The sequence below is a fragment of the Ursus americanus genome, chromosome 2 (genome assembly GCF_024610735.1).
Source record: "Ursus americanus isolate L20-20 chromosome 2, mUrsAme1.1.p, whole genome shotgun sequence".
Taxonomy (NCBI): Eukaryota; Metazoa; Chordata; class Mammalia; order Carnivora; family Ursidae; genus Ursus; species Ursus americanus.
Window position 1 is genome coordinate 72,807,478 of NC_142128.1, and position 22,506 is coordinate 72,829,983.

Genomic DNA, 22,506 nt, shown 5'->3' on the forward strand with positions numbered 1-22,506 from the left:
CTTGTGATGGATACATTGTTACTTCTAATTTCCTTCTAATCACAAATAACTCTTAATGAATGTGTCATATAATCACCCTATTTCCTTGTTACAATTTGTCTGTCCTGTATATGTTCACATGTGTGTTAATAATACTGTATTGTCTATTTGAAAGTTGCTAAGAGAGCAGATCTTAAAAGTGCTCGTCACAAGGAAAAAAAATAACTATGTGGTGACAGATGTTAACTAGATTTATTGTGAGATCATTTTGCAATATGTACAAATATATACATGGAACAATTATGCTGTACACCCAAAACTAATATAATGTTATACATCAATTATACCACAATAAAAAATTATGTCAGTGCATATAATATCTACTTATGTGTGATAGATTTCTTTCACGGAATAATGTGTTTGTGAGATTCACTATTCAGCATTCACCACTGCTGCATGATATTCAGCATTGTATTGCTGTATAATATTCCATTGAATGCATGTCTAAAATGTGTTTATCTTTTCTTCCATGAATGGGGATTTGGATTGTTTCCAGCTTAGGACTACATGAATAGTGCTGCTTTGAACATTCTTTCACATGTCTTTGAGTGCACAGATAAATACTTTTATTCCTTCTTTCATTTTGTTGATGTGGATTATAACACTGACCAATTTTCATATCTTGAACCATCCTTGCATTCCAGAGATAAAGCCCACTTGCTCATGGGTCCTTTTAATATGCTGCTGAATTCTGTTTGCTAGTATTTTGTTGAGAATTTTTACATCAGTGTTCATAAGGGATGAGAGCTTTTTAAAAATGGTATGTGTATATTCTGCCTTAATATTGCCAAAGAAAGCTGAGTACTTTTTATGAGTTCTGTGACCATTTACATGTCTTGTTTTGTGAAGCTCTGGCTGAAGTCTTTTACTTATTTTTTAATTAGTTGCCTGTCTTTTTCTTAAAGAAAAAAAAAGCCATTTACTTCAAAATTGTGTGGGTTTGCCTATCTTAAGCAGAACTTCATCTATTCTAGAGCTCTGCTGTTCAATATGGTGGCTACTAGCTACATACGGCTATTGAAATGTGGTTAGTCCACATTGCGATGTGCTGTAAGTATAAATATACTCTGGAGTTCAGACTTAGTAAGAAAAAAATAATGAAAAACATTTTTAATATCTTAATGGGTTAAATAAAACATATTATTAAAATTAAACTTCAACTGTTCCTTTTTTAATGTGACTACTAGAAATTTTAAAATTGCATACGTGGATTGCATGATATTTCTATTGGAAAGCACTGTTTTACAAAGTTAGAGAAAGCTTCCCCGAGGAAGTGGCCTGACCAGTTTTATTCTGACTGTTGGTTATTGGGGTTGCTGGCAGATTAATTTGGAATGAAAAAGATGGTCACAGAAGTAACTGTAATAAAAATAAGTACTAGTTAAAGTGGCTGCAAACACTTTGAATTTAAAAATTTACTGCCATTTGATCACACATTTCATGGTTTTAGATATTTTTTCAGTTTTCAGCTTGATATTTACTCATTTCAGAGAAACCCTGTGGTCTTCCTAATGTGGAAAATGGAAGGATTGCCCAATATTACTATTCTTTTAAAAGCTATTACTTTCCAATGAGAATAAATGAAAAACTGTTGTTTTCCTGCTTGGCTGGTTATACAACTGAAACTGGTAAACTAGAGGAGCGAATCACATGTACCCGAGAGGGCTGGTCTCCAGAACCACGGTGCTTAAGTGAGTCTGTGGACTGTGTCCACAAAATTTTTATAATATTTAAAGAGATCAGTCCATAAGGTCCAAGAAAACCTGGTGGGTGGTGAAACCTTTTGGTAGATAAGAACAAATTACTGACCCACTGTCTCTTTTACAAAATGAAGGCATATTCTGAATTCTGTAAACATTATTTCTTATTAAAATGTTATTGTCTTTGTTTTTAATAGTACCCTGTAAAGAGAATAAGGATAGTTATTGAAAATGGTATTATTGCAAGAAACAGATGCAAATGAGTTACTTTAAGGAATGAGGAACTTATACAGATAATAGTGCATAGGAAGCCAGAAAAATGCTTGACACTGGACTTAGGAAGAATAAGATTGTTACTCTAGTGTTTTATCCTTTGAAAGACTCATCTCTCCTTTGTGTGCCAACTTCTCCCATAGATTCAGAAAAATGTGTTTTCTGAATTTTGAGTTCAAATTTAGAAAAAGGAAATCTGATCAGTTCATCTCATTATTTCATGCCAGGCTACCCTATAGTCAAACTATTAATGGGCTTCCATTAGATCAACTGACCTCTCTTGAACAAAGGATTCTCTAAGCTCTGTTTTGCAGAGTAGAGGCTTTAGTTGGGTCTGTTTCATTTAGAAAAGGAAATGAGTATGATGGTTACAGTGCTTGATATATCTACTGACCATATCCATTTAGGATAATTATCCTTTCCATGACTTGAGAACAGACCATAAATTTAAGCATTGCACTTTTATTATTAATATCGACAACAGATTAATAAAGAAAGAAAAAGAAAGGAAGGGAGGGAGGGAGGGAGGAAGGGAGGGAGGAAGAGAGGGAGGAAGGGAGGGAGGGAGAGAAAGAAATGAAGAAGAAAGAAAGAAAGAAAGAAAGAAAGAAAGAAAGAAAGAAAGAAAGAAAGAAAGAAGAAAGAAAGAAAGAAAGAAAGAAAGAAAGAAAGAAAGAAAGAAAGAAAGAAAGAAAGAAAGAAAGAAAGACTCATAACTAGAGCTTAAAAATAAATGAAACATTAGCAAGAGCTTTGAAATAGGAGCCAGAAGAGAAGAACTCAGCTTTAGCACGTAGTCTAATGCTTAAGATACAACCTCTGCAGTTACCCTGCCTGCATTTGAATTCTGCTCCACCACTTGGAAGTGAGCATTGTGAGCCTAAGTTTCTCATCTATAAAATGGACACACACCTGCTTCATGGAGATAATCCATATAAAGTGCTTGGTTTGTTATGAGGGTCTAATAGTAAGGCTTAAAAAATTACTGAGTTCATTCAGTGCTGAGGTAGATTTATCATCTAACACAACACTGTTGCAAGTACTGCCAAAAAATAACTCTGCAAACTCAAAGGTTTTGAGTAACATGTCTATGACTCAGTCATGGTCTACACGGACTGACTATGGACTGGTCTACACGGACTGACTGTGTGGTTAGGTGATCATTTGCTGAGTTAAAAATAAATGGAATGAACAAAGTTTTTACGTTAAGGTATCTGCAGAATTACCTATAAGCTAGGTATGTGCTTTTGTTACATGGTGTTAAAAATTGTCAAACGCAGATTTAAAAATATTAGGAAGTAAAATCAAATGAAATTCCTTCTATTTGCCATTAATGACAGTTAGTGGAAGAGTTCTGTCATATTTTCTAAAAGTAGATGGAATGGGATGGGAGTCACTACAAGAACTGAAGTGAATAAATACAAAGAATGTCATTGTCAAGTTGAATCAGTTTTTAAAGAAATTTGATGCAGAACATGCAGGATAATTCAAAATTAAACCAAACCAAGGAATTATGCAGTGAAATTTTTCTCTCTCCTTTAAATTCCAAAAAAATATTAAACTCTTGCCTTAGTTTTACAACTAAGTAAAAGACAAGCTTAATTTCACCAAGTTAAGCAAAGTTTTTTTTTTCCCGTAGAAAAATGCACTAAGCCTGAGCTGAGAAATGGTTACATCTCTGATGTAAAATTAATGTACAAAATTCAAGAGAACATGCGTTATGGTTGTAATTCAGGATATAAAACCACTGGAGGAAAGGATGAAGAAGTGGTTCAATGTCTTGCTGATGGGTGGTCTTCTCAACCTACCTGTAGGAAGGAACGTGGTATGTGTTTAAGAATCATTTCCTAAAACTGACGATAAGAGACTCTGAGGCTAGTACTTTCTTATATTGATAGGCATTTTTATTTAATACAATTGATTTTTCAGTTTGTCTGCAAATGCAAGAAGGTGATGGGTATTAAGGAGGGCATGTATTGCATGGTGTACTGGGTGTTATACGCAAGTAATGAATCACGGAACATCACATCAAAAACTAGGGGTGTACTGTATGGTGACTAACAATATAATAAAAAATATTATTTAAAAATGTTTTAAAAAAAGAAGTTGATATTATATTGTTTTTCTTAAATGTTAGGTGTTTCCTTAACACAAGAGTTCTCAACTCCCACAACTCACCTACCACTAGTTCCTATTTAATTTTTTTAATATTAAAGATTTATTTTTTTATTTTTTATTTTTTTAAAGATTTTCTTTATTTGTTCATTTGACAGAGAGAGACAGCCAGCGAGAGAGGGAACACAAGCAGGGGGAGTGGGAGAGGAAAAAGCAGGCTCCTAGCGGAGGAGCCTGATGTGGGGCTCGATCCCAGAACGTTGGGATCACGCCCTGAGCCGAAGGCAGACGCTTAACAACTGTGCCACCCAGGCTCCCCTAAAGACTTATTTTTAGAGTAGTTTTAGATTTGCCGAAATATTGAGCAGCTAGTACAGAGAGTTCCCATATACCCCTTCTTGCCCTTGGCCACATACAGTTTCCCCTATTATTAACATTTTGCGTTTAGTGTGGTATATTTGTTGCAATTGATGAACCAATACTAATACATTAACCAAATTTCATACTTTAGGGTTCATTCTTTGTGTTATACATGCTGTGCATTTTGTTCAATGTATAATGACATGTATCCACCATTAAGATATCATACAGAATAGTTTCAGTGTCCTAAGAATCCCTTGTGTTCCACCTGTTCATCCATTTTTCCCTTCCGCCAACCGTTGGCAACCACTGATTTTTTTAAAAATTGCGGTAAAATATACAAAACATGAAATTTTAACCATTTTTCAGTGTATGATTCAGTAGCATTAAGTACATTCACAATGTTGTACAACCATCACCACTGTTTCCAAAACTCCTTCATCAACACAAACAGAAACTCTGTACCCATTAAACAATAAATCCCTCTATTCCCCACCCTACCCCAGTACCTGGTAACTTCTATTTTCTGTCTCCATCAATTCCCTTACTTTACGTACTTTGTATAAGAGGAGCCGTGCAGTATTATCCTTTTGTGTCTCACTTATTCCACTTAGCATAATGTATTCAAGATTCATCTATGTTGTAGCATGCATCAGAATTTAATTTCTTTTTATGGCTAAATTAATAGTCTGTTGTGTGTGTATATATGATACATATATGTATATATGTACCCATTTATCCATTGATGGATACTTGGGTCGGTGGCAATTCCTCTAAAAATTAAACATAGAATTACTGTAAGATCCAGTAATTCCACTAATAGGTATATACCCAGAGGAACTGAAAGCAGGGACTCAAACACACTCTTGTTCAACAATATTCCTAGCAGCATTTTCCACAATAGCTAGAAGGTGGAAGCAGTCCCTACTTTATACTAATGAAGAAAAGAGTGGAATGGAGTAGGGGCACCTGGGTGGCTCAGTCGGTTGAGCATCTGCCTTCGGCTCAGGTCGTGCTCTGGGGTCCTGGAATTCAGCCCCGCATCAGGCTCCCTGCTCAGTGGGGAGTCTGCTTCTCCCTCTGCTCTTCCCCCGATTATGCTCTCTCTCTCTCAAGTGAGTAAATGAAATCTTTAAAAAAAAAAAAAAAAGAATGGAATGGAATGGAATGGAATGGAACAGGATGAAAAAAACCTTAAACCTGTTTCTCACAACATATATAAATTACTATTTCCTTTATTAGAGAAGGATTCAAGATAGTGCCCATTATCTTTATTGGTGAACCAATATCAGATATACATAAAATAATCTAATAATTTCAATATGTATACTTCATTAGTGTGTTGCTAGTTTAAATTGTACAAATCCTGAGATGGCACAGAATCAAAAAATTATTACTGTACAAGCCTTCAGTTGAATTGTGGCCTTTTGCCAAGCATACTAGACAAGAATTTTAAAAAGAGAAGACTGGTGGCATTAAGACACAAGGTGTATTTTAAAAAAGGACGTAGAGACGCAAAGGCAAACTGGGTAATTTTCAATTTTGCCAAAGGTTGAGTCCGCCAAATATGCTTAAGATTTTGTGAAAATACATTTTGAGATTTCTTTTTAGTATTATAGTTTTAGTGATAAAGTTCGTAAAATAAATAATGTTGATTTTTTTTTTTTTTTAGAAACATGTTTGGTCCCTGAATTACATCACGGAAATTATTCCACAACGCGGAAGACATTCCCAGTGAAGGACAAAGTGCAATACGAATGCGCTCCTGGCTACTACACCGCTGGAGGAAAGAAGACCGAGGAGGTAGAATGTCTCACATATGGATGGTCTCTCACACCAAAATGTACCAGTAGGTTCTCATTTTCAAGACAATCTAGTCTTACTTTAAAAACTTTCTCTCGTGCAGAGGTGTATATAAATTGTCACACTCATTACATCTCATTTTTCATACTTTTTTTTTTTTTTTTGCTTCTGGTTTTGATAATGTTGATCACAGGCATTGATCATTTAAAGCTCTAAATAGAAAAAGAATTTCTTTTAGCTCCGATAATTAAATTAAAATAAGCCTAATGATATTTAATAAATATAAGAACTGATGAGCTTTTGTTATGTATAACAAAATACGGCAAATTTACTAATTTCTATTCCAGATATGGTATGTAAGTTGTAGGTGAATTTTGTTCAACAGAAAAAATAACACTTTTTTTTTTGTATTTTGTTCTTTCATTTTTAGAATTAAAGTGCTCTTCTTTAAGATTAATAGAAAATGGTTATTTTCATCCTATAAAGCAAACATATGAAGAAGGAGATGTAGTTCAGTTTTTCTGTCATACAAATTATTATCTAAGTGGATCTGACTTAATTCAGTGCTATAACTTTGGTTGGTACCCAGAATCTCCTGTATGTGAAGGTAACTTTTTAAAAATTTCATAGTCATACAAATAAAATATCATGTTTTAATCAGCTTTAATTTCTATGAAAAAAAATGTTTCTGTTGATACCTAATTCTTGCCCTGAGTGCTATATTTTTTAAGTTTCAGGGGTAGAATTTAGTGATTCATCAGTTGCATACAACACCCAGTGCTCATTAATTCTAGTGCTTTCCTTAAAATGCCCATCACCCAGTGACCCCATCCCCCACCCACTTCCCCTCCAGCAACCCTCAGTTTGTTTCCTAGAATTTAGCGTCTCTTACGGTTTTCCTCCCTCTCCGTTTTTGTCTTATTTTATTTGTCCTTCCCTTCCCCTATGTTCATCTGTTTTGTTTCTTAAATTCCACATATGAATGAAATCATATAATATTTGTCTTTCTCTGACTGACTTATGATAACTCAGCCACTATGGACTCTGAGAAACAAACTGAGGGCTTCAGAGGGGAGGGGCGTGGAGGGATGGGATAGGATTGCAATGGGTAGTAAGGAGGGCACGTATTGCATGGTGCACTGGGTGTTTTACACAAGTAATGAATCATGGAACTTTACATCAAAAACTAGGGATGTACTGTATGGTGACTAACAAAATATAATTTTAAAAAATTATTATAAAAAAAAAGAATGAAATCTTGCCATTTGCAATGACATGGATGGAACTAGAGGATATTATGCTGAATTCTACTTTTAAAAATAAATATGGTATTTTCAATCATTGCTAGATATTTTCAGCAATATTTAATCTGAAGAAATCTTAAGTTTTGCATTTGTTTGTACAGTAGATATAACTTTTAAACTCCCTTATTATGATGAATACATTTTATTTATTGGGAATTACTAGATTCAGTCATCCCAAGCTGGCAGCTTTGTGAGGGTTCTTTCTTATTTGGTCACATATTTCCTGATGTGAAAATACCGACTTCAAAATGTTGGGGGTAGAGAACAGAAAAATCAACAGACTATTACCCAGAGTAAAAATAGAAAATATGGTCCTCTAGTAAGAGCTATCCTAAAATGTAATGTCATCTAGTCGGAGCGCTCCTAAAATGTAATGTCTATGGTAAGTAAGTTTCTATCACTGGACATGTTCAAGCAGATAGTATGATCACCTGTTGGAAGACAACAATTCAAGAGTCGTTTAAACAGACCTACAATGAGATATGAAGGAAGTCCAAGCCTAGCAGGGAAACCAAATTTGAAAAAGTATTTGACACAATGTGACAAATACAATAAGGTCAAGTATAAAGTATTTGAGCAAACACTGAAGATTTCGATTGGTATCATGTGGGATAGCATTTTTGGAGGTGATGGATAACATTGGAACTGAAAGATAAATAGGAGTTTGAGGATTAGAAGGATGGGGAGAGGTAAAGGTGTTGATAACCTCAATTTTCTCTGTAGTGTAGAAAATAATGTCATTATTGATAGATAAGAGGAAGACAGAAAAGTGGAACTTGGAAGAGGGGGTGAAGATTTGCAGCAAATGCTAGGAGGGGTGAAAGAGGGAGATGACCTGCAGTATGAGATGGGATTGCCCAGAATAATCCTAATTCTTTAAATGCACCAAATGATAACTTCAAAATTTTTGTTTCTGTGTTTAATTTTCCAGTCCTGCTCAAGAGCCTTGGTCTAACAGTAGTGAAGAAGATTATTAGCAAATTGTCTGTAGCATGTTATTTCAGAAATAAATGGTGAAACTTAATGTCTACTCCACATCCCCCTCGTCCAAATTAGTCAGCATGCCAACGTGCCTGTTACTTTCTCTAGTAAATAGTCATTAGATGTAGGGTAGGCAGTGCAGTTGGCTGAATAATAATAAATTATATCCTAATCCCTGGAACCAGTGAATGTTACCTTACTTATATGGCAAAAGGGACTTTGCACAAGTGATAAAGTTAAGGATCTTGAGGTAGGAATAATTTCTGGGATTTTCCATGTGGGCCCTAAATATAATCACCAGCCTCTTTATAAGAGGGAGGCAGAGGGAAATTTGACTACCAAAGAGGAATAGAGATGTGACAGTGGAATGGAAGCAAGAGGTTGGAGCAATAGGAAGAAAGGTCATGTGCCTAGGAATGCATGCAGCCTCCAGAAGGAAGCTTGAAAAGGCAAAGAAACTGATTCATAAAACATGCAGAAGGAATGCAGCTCTCCTGACAACTTGATTGCAGCCCAATGAAACTGATTCTGGACTTTTGGCTTCCAGAACTGTAAGAGACTAAATTTGTGCTATTTTAAGCCACCTAATTGTAATAATTTATCACAACAGCAACAGGAAATTAATACAGTCTGTGTTTTAGAGTACCAAAGAACAGATTTTATTTAATTCATACAGACATAGGTGCAAGAACAGATCCATCACTTAATAGTTAATTTACTTATTTCAGAAGTTTCAGTTTATTTATCCAGGAGAAAAATGATTGTCCTTGCTTAATAAAGTTATTTTAGGACTAGAGGAGATAAACAATGCTGTTTTAATTTGCTTGCTTTTTTCATTTTCTATTGGTACACAACAGTGCCATCACAAATTTAGCAGCTCAAAACAGCACACTTGCAGTATTTCACAATTTCTGTAGGAGTCTGAGCCTGGCTTATCTGGGTCCTCTGCATTCCTGTCAAACAAAACTGTAATAAAAGTGTCAGCCAGGGCTTCAGTCTCATCTGAGGCTGGACTGGGGAAGAATCTGCTTTCAAACTCGTGGTTATTGGTAGCATTGAGGACTTTGCAGACAGCTGAACTGAGAGCCTCAATTTCTTCTTGGCTGCTGGCTGGAGGCAGCCCTCTGCCCCTTGCCTTGTTGCCCTCCCCATTTGGAAACTCACAATGTGGGGGCTTGTTTTTTAGCAAAATCAGCAGGGAGAGAGTCTCTCAGCAAGAATGGCCTTACCATACTATGTCGCATATAATGCATACATAATCACATACTCCCATCATCTTTGCTGCATTCATTGCTTAGGAGCAAGTCACAGTTCCTGCTTATGGGGAGGGCTATCACACAAGGAAGTGAACATCAAAAACATCAAAAGTGGAGATCAAGGGGTGACCCTACGGTCTGTCTTCTATACTTCCTGTGGTACTTGGCTCTACAAATGTGCTTATTAAATCTACGTATTATTTTTTGTAATTATATGACTAAATATGGTGATTTTTTTCATAAGGAAGAAGAAATCGATGTCCTCCTCCGCCTCTGCCTCTAAACTCCAAAATTCAAACATATTCGACAACTTATCGTCATGGAGAAACAGTTCATATAGAATGTGAACTTTATTTTGAGATACAGGGTTCAGAAGAAATACGTTGTGAAAATGGAAAATGGACAGAACCTCCAAAATGCATTGGTTAGCAACACCTTAATCAGCTTTCCCTAAAACGAAGTCTGCGTGTATAGCTAAATGGTCTCTTCTCTTCAATTTGTCTCTTTTCAGAAGAAAAGGAGAAGACAGTCTGTGGTGACCCACCCTTCATTGAGAGTGGTACAGCAAACCTGAACTCTACGATTTTTTACAATGGGGATAAAGTGGCATATGAATGCAAAAGTGGGTATCATCTCCGTGGATCAAGAGAAATAACTTGTAAACGTGGAAAGTGGACACGTCCTCCTGAGTGTGTTGGTATGTATGCTATGCTTACCAGCAATAGCTATGCCTATAGTGTAAAAATTTTTCATTTTCCTTACTTAACCCACATATTTCTAGCAAGAGACTACCACTTAGAAAAGTTAGAAAACACACTGATTCAACACCTACTCTGCTACTTTTTTTGTGTGTATGCAGCCATCTGTAGAATTTAACCCAATATAAAGAATTGGGAAACCAGAAAATTTTTTTGAATATACATTATTGCTGAGCACTGTTATCTGACCTGTTTGACACCATGATTCCTGAGCTTTAATGAAAGCACATAAGTAACAGTGGATGGGGTGACTGGCCATGATCGTGATCTACTTCCTCTCCCTCCATGCCCTACGAAGTCATGTTAGAGCACTCTATTCCTGCCTTTGTGGCAGTGCTTCTGATATTACTTATGCATCTGGCGAGTCTGAGCTCTATACCCTTCTGAGACCTGTCCCTGGTCTTTTGTTTCACTCACAAGCACAACCAGGCTACATTGCCACTCCTGGGTGCCACCCTTCCTGTCACCCTTCTCATTTCTTGATCTCTCCTAGAAAGATCTCTACAAACATGTTTACTTAAAATATTTATTGCATAAGAGACTAGCTATTAAGGAAGCTAAAGAAATGAGAAGAGTAAGAGAAAAACTAAAGAGAGAAAAAGTAGACAATTTCATCCATGGATTGACTGAGGTCTGGGATGAAAGGAATGAGAATTAACAAATAAAAGTGGATAATGATAAAGGATAGTTTTAGAATTTACCATAATCTTCAGGTTACTGTTTACCTTTCTATACATTTTAAGAATATCTGTATCATGATTCCTTCGTAAGCAAGAAAAGTGACAGATTGCATATGTGTTTTTAGGCATAACATTTGCTGTTTATTCTTTGTAAATTTTTAAAATATCTGGTCTGAATAGCATTTGTCTCACTTCTGGGGAATTTAGAAATCCATTGTTCTAAACTATATAATACAAATAATGAGGTGTAATGGTATGAGTAACTATATTATATCACTATGTTCTTATAAATTCATATGGATTTTTAAATAACCTCTTTTCTTAGAAAATAATGAGAATTGTAAGCCTCCACCTGATGTAATCAATGGGGCTGTTGTTGATGGATTATTAGCAAGCTACACAACAGGATCCTCGGTAGAATACAGATGCAATGAATATTACTTACTGAGTGGAGCAAAGGTATCTCATTGTGAACAAGGAAGATGGTCACCCCCACCTATTTGCTTAGGTAAGACAGAGAACACGTTGGTTGTTTTTTTTTAATTTCCCAGCTTTATTGAGATACAATTGACATATAACATATGAATTTAAGGTGTACAATGCAGTGAGTTGACACACATATATGTTTTGAAATGATTAACACAATAAGGTTAATTAACATTCCCCTCACTTCACATAGCAGTTGTACTACTGTTGTTCCTGTCATTATGATGAGTGCATTTAAGATCTACTGTCTTGGCAACATTCAAGTATACAAAACGATATTGTTAACTGTGGTCACCATTATGTACGTTAGATTCCTAGAACTTATTCCTTTTATAACAACCCATTGAATTTCTTATACTATTATGTTTGTATTTTTATGTGATTTTTATATAACATTTTGTAGCATGGAAATGATGATTTTTGTATAAATCCTTTTTTCCCAAGTGTTTTTCCTTCTCATTTTTGGAAGCAGAAAATCTAACATCAGAGGGACTAAAACTACATTAGTTCTTACCTACTATTTTTGTTTGAATTGTTTTAATTCACCATGTTAGCCATTTTCAGGTGTGCATTTCAGTGACATGAAGTAGATTTGCATTTTTGTGACTGATTACTTTTCTCCTAACTGATATCCTCAGCATCTCTCCCTATATTGTCCCCAGAATGTCATTTGGAGAGAATAATCAATCCAATTCTTTCCTTGGTAGAGCATATTGTTAATAGTTTTCTTGGCTGCCAATTCCTCACTTGAATGGTCACCTTTGTTCTATTTTGTTGAGCAAATAAAAACATGTTTGTGATTACTTTAAATATATCTTGCATTAAGACATGGTGTAATTAACATTAATTATTCAAGTGGAGAATTAAGGGAATTATCTAAATAATTATTTAAGTTGAGATAACTTTCAGAACATAATATTCACTTTTCACTTCAGGCCTATAGATTTTCCTCATTTTTTAACTTTACTAGTCAGAATTACATTTAAAAGTAATGTAATTGGTCACTACAGTTGCAACGAACTTGTTACATTGTGACTTTTACAAATACGTAATGGTATAAATTTCTCTAAGTTAAAATAAAATAGACACTTAATTACAAGTATTAACATTTCAAACTATAAAAGCAAATCATTTTTATTTACCAAAAAATTAATAAATATATAGAAGCAACTAGAAGAAAACAGAAAATATCAGTAACTCAGGCTGAAACAAGCGCTGTTAATGATTTAGATAATGGTTTTCTTTTTCTTAAATAATAATTTTTATTATGTTATGTTAGTCACCATACAGTACATCCTTAGTTTTTGAAGATAATGGTTTTCTAAACCTTTTTTGTACATACACACACATACACAACACACATATTCACAAAAAAATATATGCTGTCATAAGAGGCTATGCAACTCATTTTTTCCCCACGAACTATATTATGAGCATGGTTTGATATACTTCGGCAATATACATTTTAATGGATGCCTAGGATTCCATAATGCAGGTATGTCATGCCTAAATTAATCACTTTTTGATGGAAATTTAGTGTGTTTTCAACATTTTTATATTCCAAACAATACATTTTGTACTAAATGTCTGCATACATAAAAAACACTTTATTTTTTAATTTTTGTAATTAAATGTGTTTATTTCACAGGTTTTATTTTGTGGTGGGTATTTTTTTCAGATTTTCTGAAGAAGAATTTCTGGATCAAAAAGATCTGGAATTTTAATTATTTTTCTGTTAATTGCCAAATTGTCCTTCAGAAAGTTAATCCGATTTACAACTCTACCATCAGTGGATTAAAGTAGTAATTTTCTTAATCCTCGTCAACTTGAATATTTTAATCTTCATATATTGCTAACCGAACAATTAGAATTATTTTAATTTGGTTTATTTAAGTACTAATAATTGAGTTTATTTTCATTTGATTTGGTTGATTTAAGTATTAATATATTAACTTGTTAATATATTAATATATTTGGTTTATTTAAGTATTACTCAATTGAGCATTTTTCAATTTTCTAGTGGCCACAGGTTGTTTTTTTCAATGACTTTGATTTTTTGTACTTGTAATAATAAAAAGTTTTATTTATATAAATTATATTATTCATTTGACAATGATGCAACCATTTTTATTTTCCTTTTATTTTATTTATGTTATATATATATATATATATATATATATATATATATATATATATATATATATAAGTTTAAATTTTAAATCTTAAGCTCTTTCAACATCTCCTTTGTGGTTTCTCTATTCCAAGTCATTCTTAAGCCGCTGTTCTCAATCAAATTCAAATATATCTACCTATAGCTTTTCTGTTGCTTTCATATTTTCATAAAGGTTTTTGATTTTAAGTTTTTAATGATGTGACTGATAATGCATTGAATGGAAGTACAGTCATCTCTGAGGATAAAGACTGGAAAGGTTTAAGGAAATCTATCATTCTTTTCTGGAAAAATGGCCTCTAGACACATAGACTTGGTGCTAATAAAACAAAGCAAATACTGAATGAAGATCATTTATTGTCATCAAGGGCAAGAGGGCAGAGTTCAGTACATCTTATTTATCCTTAGGAACTGCAAGTATTCTCACTACAAATGGGAAAAATGGTATGATAAGGAGCAGAATCTTCCATCTGTGAATTATTGTTCCCGACATTATGAACCTTTTTAACCACCCCGTATTGATCTTCCCTATCTCATTCTACTCCAGCCACTCTGGTCTCCTTGCTCTTCCTCACACAAGCTAAGTATGCTCTCACCTCCTGGTGGTTTCCTCTTCCTGGAACACCCTTCCCTCAGAAAATTCCATGGTTCACTCATTAACCTTCTTTAAGTCTGTGCAAATACTATTTCCTATTTAGGCTTATCCCATCCACTTAACTTAAAAGTGTAACTTCTCTAACCTCATCCCTTTTGAAAGCCCTTCCTCTTCCTCCACTACTCATTTCCCATCTAATTTTTTGTATGTGGTTTAAAGATGGCACAGATTATAAACCCATATATTTATTATAGTTATTGGTTTGCATGTATGTTTCTCCCATTTAAAAGGCATGTTCCATGAGGGTGGGGATCTTTGTTTTGTTCTTTGATGTACCTCAAGTGGTAGGTATCTCACAAATATTATACAATAAATGTATTTTCTATTTCATGATTTTTACTTTTTTTTAAGATTTGTTTATTTATTTTAGAAAGATAGAAAGAGAGTATACACATGAGTCAGGGAAGGGGCAGAGGGAGAGAATCTTCAAGCAGACTCTGTGCTGGGAGTGGAGCCCCGCCTGGGTCTCGATCTAAGACTCATGACATCATGACCTGAGCCAAAACCAAGAATCAGACACTTAACGAACTGAGCCACCCAGGCGCCCCTCATGATTTTTATTTTATAAGGAGATCATGCTTAACCTAAGTGACTATAATATACATATATACACTTCAGTAAAAAATATATATATTTTTTATATATACATATTTTATATAATATTTATATATTTTATAATATAAAATATATATAAATTTCTATAAATTCATATAAATATATTAAATATATTTTTGACATGAATATATATTTATATGAATATAAATTCATATAAATATATTTTATATTAAAAATATATAAAATATATTTATATATTTTATATAAATTTAATATATTTATATATTTAATTTATATAAATTATCAAATATATATTTTTGTGTATATTTTATATATTTTTAATATAAAATATATATATTTTTTACTGAAGTATAGATGGCACACAGTGTTATATTATTTTGGGGGATACAACACATTGATTTGACAAGTCTAAATGTCATGCTATGCTCACCACCAATGTAGGTACCATCAGTCACCATACAATGCTATTACAATACCATGGACTAAATTCCCTCTGTTGTACCTTTTATCCTCATGATTTATTCTTTCCCTAATCAGAAGCCTATATCTCCCACACCCCTTCACCCATTTTGCCCACCCCCATACTGCCTTTCCCTCTGGCAGCCATCAATTTGCTTTCTTATAGAGGGCTTTGTTTCTGGGCGTTTTCTTGTGTATGTGTTTGTTTTATGTTTTAGATTCCACATAAAAGTAAATCATATGGTATCTGTCTTTCTGTGACTTATTTCACTTAGGATGAGACCCTCTAGATACATCCATGTTGCTGCAAATGGCAAAATTTTGTCCTTTTTAATGGCTGAGTAATATTTCATTATATGGACATGTGTTGCTTTCATTTCTTGGCTTTGTAAATAATGCTGCAATAAACATAGAGGTGCATACAGCTTTTTGAATCGCTGTTTTCATTTTATTTGGGTAAATACCCGGAAGTGGAATTATTGGATCATATAGTATTTTTACTTTTAATTTTTTGAGGACCCTCCATAATGTTCACCACAGTGGCTGCACCAATTTACATTCCCACCAACACAGCACGAGGGTTTTTCCCCCTCCACATCCTTACCAACATTTGTTACTTCTCTTTTTGACTCTAGCCATTCTGACAGGTGTGAGGTCATTTCTCATTGTGGTTTTGATTGTATTTCCCTGGTGATGAGCATCTTTTCATGTGTCTGTTGGCCATTCATAAGTCTTTTTTTGGAAAAATGTCTATTCAGGTCCCCTGCCTATTTTTTTAATTGGATTATTTGTGGCGTTTTTTTGTGTTGAGTTTTATAACTTCTTTATATATTTTGGATATTAACCCATTATCAGAAATATCCTTTGCAAATACCTCCACCCATTCAGTGAGTTGCCTTTTTGTTCTGTTTTGTTGATTGTTTCCTTTGCTGTGCAAAAGCTTTTTATTTTGATGTAGTCCCAATAGCTTATATTTGCTTTTGATTCCCTTGCCTCAGGAGACATCTAGAAAAATGTTGCTAAGGCCAAAGCCAAGAAGATTACTGTCTATATTTTCTTCTAGGAATTTTGTGATTTCAGGTCTCACATTTAGGTCTTTCATCCATTTTGAGTTAATTCTTGTGTATGGTGTAAGAAAGTGGTCCGGTTTCATTCTTTTGCATGTCACCGTCCAGTTTTCCCAGCATCATTTACTGAAGAGATTGTCTTTCCCATTGTAATATTCTTGCCTCGTTTTGTCATAGATTAACTGACCATATGAGCATGGATTTATTTCTGGGCTCTCTATTCTGTTCCACAAATTTATGTGTCTATTTTTATCTTAGTATCATACTGCTTTGATTACTTCAGCTTTGAGATCAGGGATTGTGGTATCTCCAGTTTTGTTCTTCTTCCTGAAGATTGCTTTTGTTATTTGGAATCTTTTGTGGTTCCATACGAATTTTAGGATTATTTGTTCTAGTTCTGTGAAAAATGCTATTGGTATTTTGATAGAAATTGCATTGGTCTGTAGATTGCTCTGGTTAGTATGGACATTTTAACAATATTAATTCTTCCAATCCATGAGCATGGAAAGTCTTTTCATTTCTGTGTCAGGTTCAATTTCTTTCATCAATATGTTTTATAGTTTTCAGAGTATAGGTCTTAACCTCCTTGGTTAAGTCTATCCCTAGGTATTTTATTCTTTTTGGCATATTTATAAATAGAATGGTTTTCTTAATTTCTCTTTCTGCTACTTTGTTAGTTGGGCATAGAAATGCAATTGATTTCTGTGTATTAATTTTGTATCCTACGATTTTACTGAATCCATTTTTTTACTTCTAATAGTTTTTTGATGGAATCTTTAAGGTTTTTTGTGTATAGTATCATGTCATCTGCAAGTAGTGACAGTTTAACTTTTTTCCTTAACAATTTGGCTGCCTTTTTTTTTTTCCTAATCACTGTGGCTAGAGCTTTCAGTCCTATGTTGAATAAAAGTGACAAGAATGGACATCCTTGTCTTGCTCCTGATCTTAGAGGAAAAGCTCTCCATTTTTAACCACTGAGTATGATGTTAGCTGTAAGTTTATCATATATTGTCTTTATTATGTTGAGGTATGTTCCCTCTAAACCACTTAGTGAGTGTTTTTTAAATGAGTAGATGTTGACATTTGTCAAATGCTTTTTCTGCATCTGCGGAGATGACTATATGGATTTATCCTTTGTTTTGTTGTGTGGTGTATCACATTGAACGATTTATGACTATTGGAACATCCTTGCATCTCTAGAATAAATTTCACATGATCATGGTGATTTTTTAATGTGTTGTTGAATACAGTTTGCTGATAATTTGTTGAGGATTTTTGCATCTGTGTTCATCGGGGATATTGGCCTGTAGTTACCTTTGTGTCTGTCCGGCTCTGGTATCATGGTGATCCTAGCCTTGTAGAATGTACTTGGAAGCTTTCCTTCTTCTTTTATGTTTTGGAATAATTTGAGGAGAATAGGTATTAACTCTTCTTTAAATGTTTGGTAGAATTCGCCTGTGAAGCCATCTGGCCCTGGACTTTTGTTTGTTGGGAGTTTAATTACCAATTCAATGTTGTTACTGGTAATTGGTCTGTTCAGATTTTCTATTTCTTCCTGATTTAGTTTTGGAAGATTATAGGTTTCTAGGAATTTATTTCTTCTAGGTTGTCCAATTTGCTGGCATATAATTTTTTTGTAGCATTCTCTTATAATCCTTTGTATTTCTGTGTTGTCAGTTTTTACTTCTCTTTTGTTTCTAATTTTATTTATTTTTGTCCTCTCTTTTTTTCTTGATGAATCTGGCTAAAGGTTTATCAATTTTGTTTATCTTTTCAAAGAAAGAACTCCTGGTTTCACTGATATTTTCTTTCTTTTTTTCTTTTCTTTCTTTTTTTTTTTTTTTAGTCTTTACATCACTCATTTCTGCTCTGCTCTTTATTATTTCCTTCTTTCTACTAATCTTGGACTTTTTTGTTTTGGTTTTGGTTTTGGTTTTGGTTTCGGTTCCTTTAGGAACCTTAGAGGTTAGACTGGTTTTCTTGGGAACATATATATTTATAATTGTTATATGCTCTTGTTGGAATGATTTCTTTATCATTATGATTACATTATGCTTCTTTATTTCTTGTTACAGTCTTTGTTTTAAAGTCTCTTTTGTCCAATATAAGTATTGCTACCTTGGTTTTTTTTTTTTTTTTTTGCTTCTATTTGCATGATATATCCTTTTGTATAACCTCACTTATAGGTCTAAAGTGCACCTCTTGTGCTTAAACAATATTTTTTAATGTTCAAATTAAGTGGTTTTAATTTACAATATAACAATAATAAATGTATAAATTCATTTGATAACAAAGCATATACTTTTTATTATGTATATGTGTGAGGAATTTTAACAATGTAAATGTTAAATATAAAGCATTGCTTTTGATACCTGTCAAAATTTTTCTTTTATAAATATATTAAACTTCATATTTTTCAAATGAATAAATAATTTAAAAAGAACATTTTGTTTTACAGAGCCGTGTACTATTAATGTGGATTACATGCACAGAAATAACATAGAAATGAAGTGGAAGTATGAAGGAAAGGTCTTACATGGAGATTTAATAGATTTTGTATGTAAACGAGGATATGACTTATCTCCATCAACCTCATTGTCTGAATTATCTGTGCAATGCAATAGAGGAGAAGTGAGATATCCTTTATGTATTAGAAAAGGTAAAACAGTGCTTTCAGACAATTTCTCAGGTGGCCAATATCACCACTTGGGTTCAAAGTATAAGAAAGACCCTACTCAACTCACCATCATCTTCTAATCTATAAATTGGGAATGATCTGATCAATTTCCAGTAAGCACATACACTTAAATAGGATGCCTATGCTGACATCTTTTAATTCCAATAAGTCAATTTTATTAAGGGGAAAATTAATAGGTCTTATAGATATCACCAGACTATCAGAAGACTGGTCCCCCTCATGTGAACAATCAACAACTCTAGAAAACATTCCTTTTCTTGGGGTTTGCTGGAGAGTATTGTTTCAGAAGAGGGCTTGATACAGATTGAAAGATTCTGTCTGCTCCTTGGATAGGGAACTATTACTTTTAATAAGAAAAAAATGGAAGAGGATACATACAGAAAGCATGGCTTCAAAGGGGTTTCATACATTTTCACTTTTGACTAGATAAAAAGGGAAAAATAAAATCATGATTATTAATACTTTACCAGTTTTAAATGTTTTTCAATATTATAATATGAGATTCTATTGTAATAATCAATTTTATAGTATGAAGTTATTATAGAACTATGCTCTCAATATTTAAAATTTGACAGTTATCTTAAAAATGCTTTTATGTGAAATATCTCATTTTATTTCTTTTTTTAAAGATTTATTTATTTATTTTAGAGAGAGAGAGAGAGCATGAGCGGGGGGGCAGGGGGAAGGAGGGGCAGAATGAGAGAAATCCTCAAGCAGACTCCACATTGAGCATGAAGCCCAGGATGGGGCTCAGTCCCATGCCCCTGAGATCACAACCTGAGCCGAAATCAAGAGTCAGTGCTTAACCAACTGAATCACCTAGTCGTCCCTATCTTATTTATTTCTATAGCAATTATTAAAATATTGGATACTTATTATAGAAATTCATTGTATACTTTTAAAATCATCTTTTTCAGAATCTAAAGGATTGTGTGCGTCTCCTCCACTTATTAAAAATGGGGTCATAATCAGTTCAACATTAGACATCTATGAAAATGGTTCCTCGGTAGAATACAAATGTTTTGATCACCATTTCCTTCAAGGGTCTAAGGAGTCCTATTGTTTAGAGGGAGTGTGGACTATGCCACCATCATGTCTAGGTATGTACTACGAAATAGCCACCTATTTAAGAAATAAAACCATATTTTTTCACTTTCTTTTCTCTGTTAGTTGGTATAATACTATTAACATGCTTAATTTGCTATATTCGTGTATCTGTGTGCCTATCTCATCGCTGGTTTCTATTCTTTCTGTAGATCATAAATAACTATAGTCCATTTTGCCCTAACAAATATTTATTAAATACAAACCATACACCAGGTACTGTCATTTTATGGGGTGATAAGATGAATAAGTCATGGTGGTGTGGGTACATATATTAACAATTACCATTCAGTGTGTTTGGACTATAATAGAAAACATGAGTGTCATGGGGAAACAAAGATAAAAAGTTGAAGCAAGTTATGCCTTTTTAGTGAAGGATTTGAGTAGAAGCGACAGTATCTACAAAGATTCTCAGAAGGCATAAAAAAGCTTATCTTTAAATAAAAAGAAAATATTTTTTGTTTCCATATCTGACTTATTCACTATCTAATTTTACCAGCTTGGACTTGAGGACAATACTGAGTAGAACAGGTAGTGGGTATCTTGTTTCCCAATCTCATAAGTAAAACTTTCAACAATTCATCTTTCATTACAGTGTTATAAGTACTCTAAAATCAAATTAAAAATATAGAAAGCTTTAATTTCTATTTTTCTGAGAGTTTTTAAAAAAATCTTCAGTGAGTGTTTAATTTTAGCACTGTTGAAATAATCATATTATTACTTTTCCCCCAGAATTATATTGCTTCTTTTTGAATGTTAAAGCATGATTACATTCCTATAATAAATCACACTTGGTTGTAATGAATTATGGTTTTCACATGTTGTTGGATTTTATTTGCTTATATTTTACTTAGAAGTTCTGTATCTATTTTCATCAAAGACATCAGTCTGTTATTTTCCTTTTGTGTTTGGTATGAAGTTTCTACTTTCCTCATATGGTGAATTGGTAAGTTCCCTCTTTTTCAGTTCTCTGGAATTTGTGTAATTGGTACCATTTCTTCCTTAATAATTGCAAGAATCCACCAAACATGCCATTTGAGCATCAAGTTCTCTTTAAGGAAAGATCCTGACAGCTGTCAGTTTTAGTCGAGTGGTTTATGGAAATTTGTCCATAATATCTAAATTGTCACTTTTGTTGACATAATGTTGTTCACAACATCATTTTAAATTCTTCGTAATGCCTTTAGTGATGTGTCATTTGTTTTTACTGCTATTAAGCTGTTTCTCTTTCTTTCTTGACATGTCTTTCCAAGGCTCTTACTGTTTTTTTTTTAGAAGTTTTTTGTTGTTCTTTTTTTAAGATTTTAGAGAGGAGGGAAGATCAGGGGCAGAGGAAGAGGAAGAGAGGAAGCAGACTCTCCACTGAGCCCAGAGCTCAACCCAGGGCTCCATTTCAGGGCCCAGAGATCATGCACAACCTGAGTCGAAACCAAGAATTGGTCACTTAACCCACTGAGCCATCCAGCCACCCTGGGTCTATAACTTTTATTAGGCCTTTCAAACAACTAATATTTACATTTGTTACCCTTTCGTCAAATGTTTACCATTTTAGTAATTTATATTTGTATCATTATTTCCTCTCTTCTGATTTCTTAGGTTTATTTTATTAATCTTAGCTTTCTAGGTGGATACTTAGATTACTGATTTTCAGCCTTTGCTTTTTAAGGATTTTTAAAGAACATTTAATTTAATTTGTTAAGGAAATTTAAGGCAATAAATTTCCCACTGAGCACAACTTTAACTTTATCCCACACATTTTTATATTTTGGAATTTTATTATTATTCAGCCATTCAGTTAAAAAATATATGATATCCATTTTGATATCTTGTGTACACTCTGAGTTATTTAGAAGTTTGTTTTTTAGTTTCAAAACATTGGAAGATCTCCTAGTTTTCTTTTGTTATTGATTTCTAATTTGAATCCTTTGAGACCCACTTTGAATTATATCAATCTTTTGAAATTCATTGATATTTACTTTATTACAAGTATATATTTGTTGTAGGTACACATTCTTTTGTACT

At 33.5% G+C, this 22,506-nt stretch overlaps 1 protein-coding gene across 2 annotated transcripts in view; it reads left to right on the forward strand.

Annotated features, from left to right (window-relative positions):
- The window catches only part of F13B (coagulation factor XIII B chain), a 33,417-nt gene that overhangs the window by 2,156 nt on the left and 8,755 nt on the right, over positions 1 to 22,506 (forward strand). For both annotated transcript variants that reach the window (XM_045787746.2, XM_045787744.2), the window contains 9 exons: positions 1,530 to 1,730; positions 3,652 to 3,837; positions 6,160 to 6,336; positions 6,721 to 6,897; positions 10,076 to 10,255; positions 10,343 to 10,528; positions 11,595 to 11,777; positions 19,141 to 19,341; positions 20,298 to 20,480. In XM_045787746.2, coding sequence (XP_045643702.2) covers positions 1,530 to 1,730; positions 3,652 to 3,837; positions 6,160 to 6,336; positions 6,721 to 6,897; positions 10,076 to 10,255; positions 10,343 to 10,528; positions 11,595 to 11,777; positions 19,141 to 19,341; positions 20,298 to 20,480 — 1,674 coding nt within the window. The remainder of the gene's footprint in view (positions 1 to 1,529; positions 1,731 to 3,651; positions 3,838 to 6,159; positions 6,337 to 6,720; positions 6,898 to 10,075; positions 10,256 to 10,342; positions 10,529 to 11,594; positions 11,778 to 19,140; positions 19,342 to 20,297; positions 20,481 to 22,506) is intronic.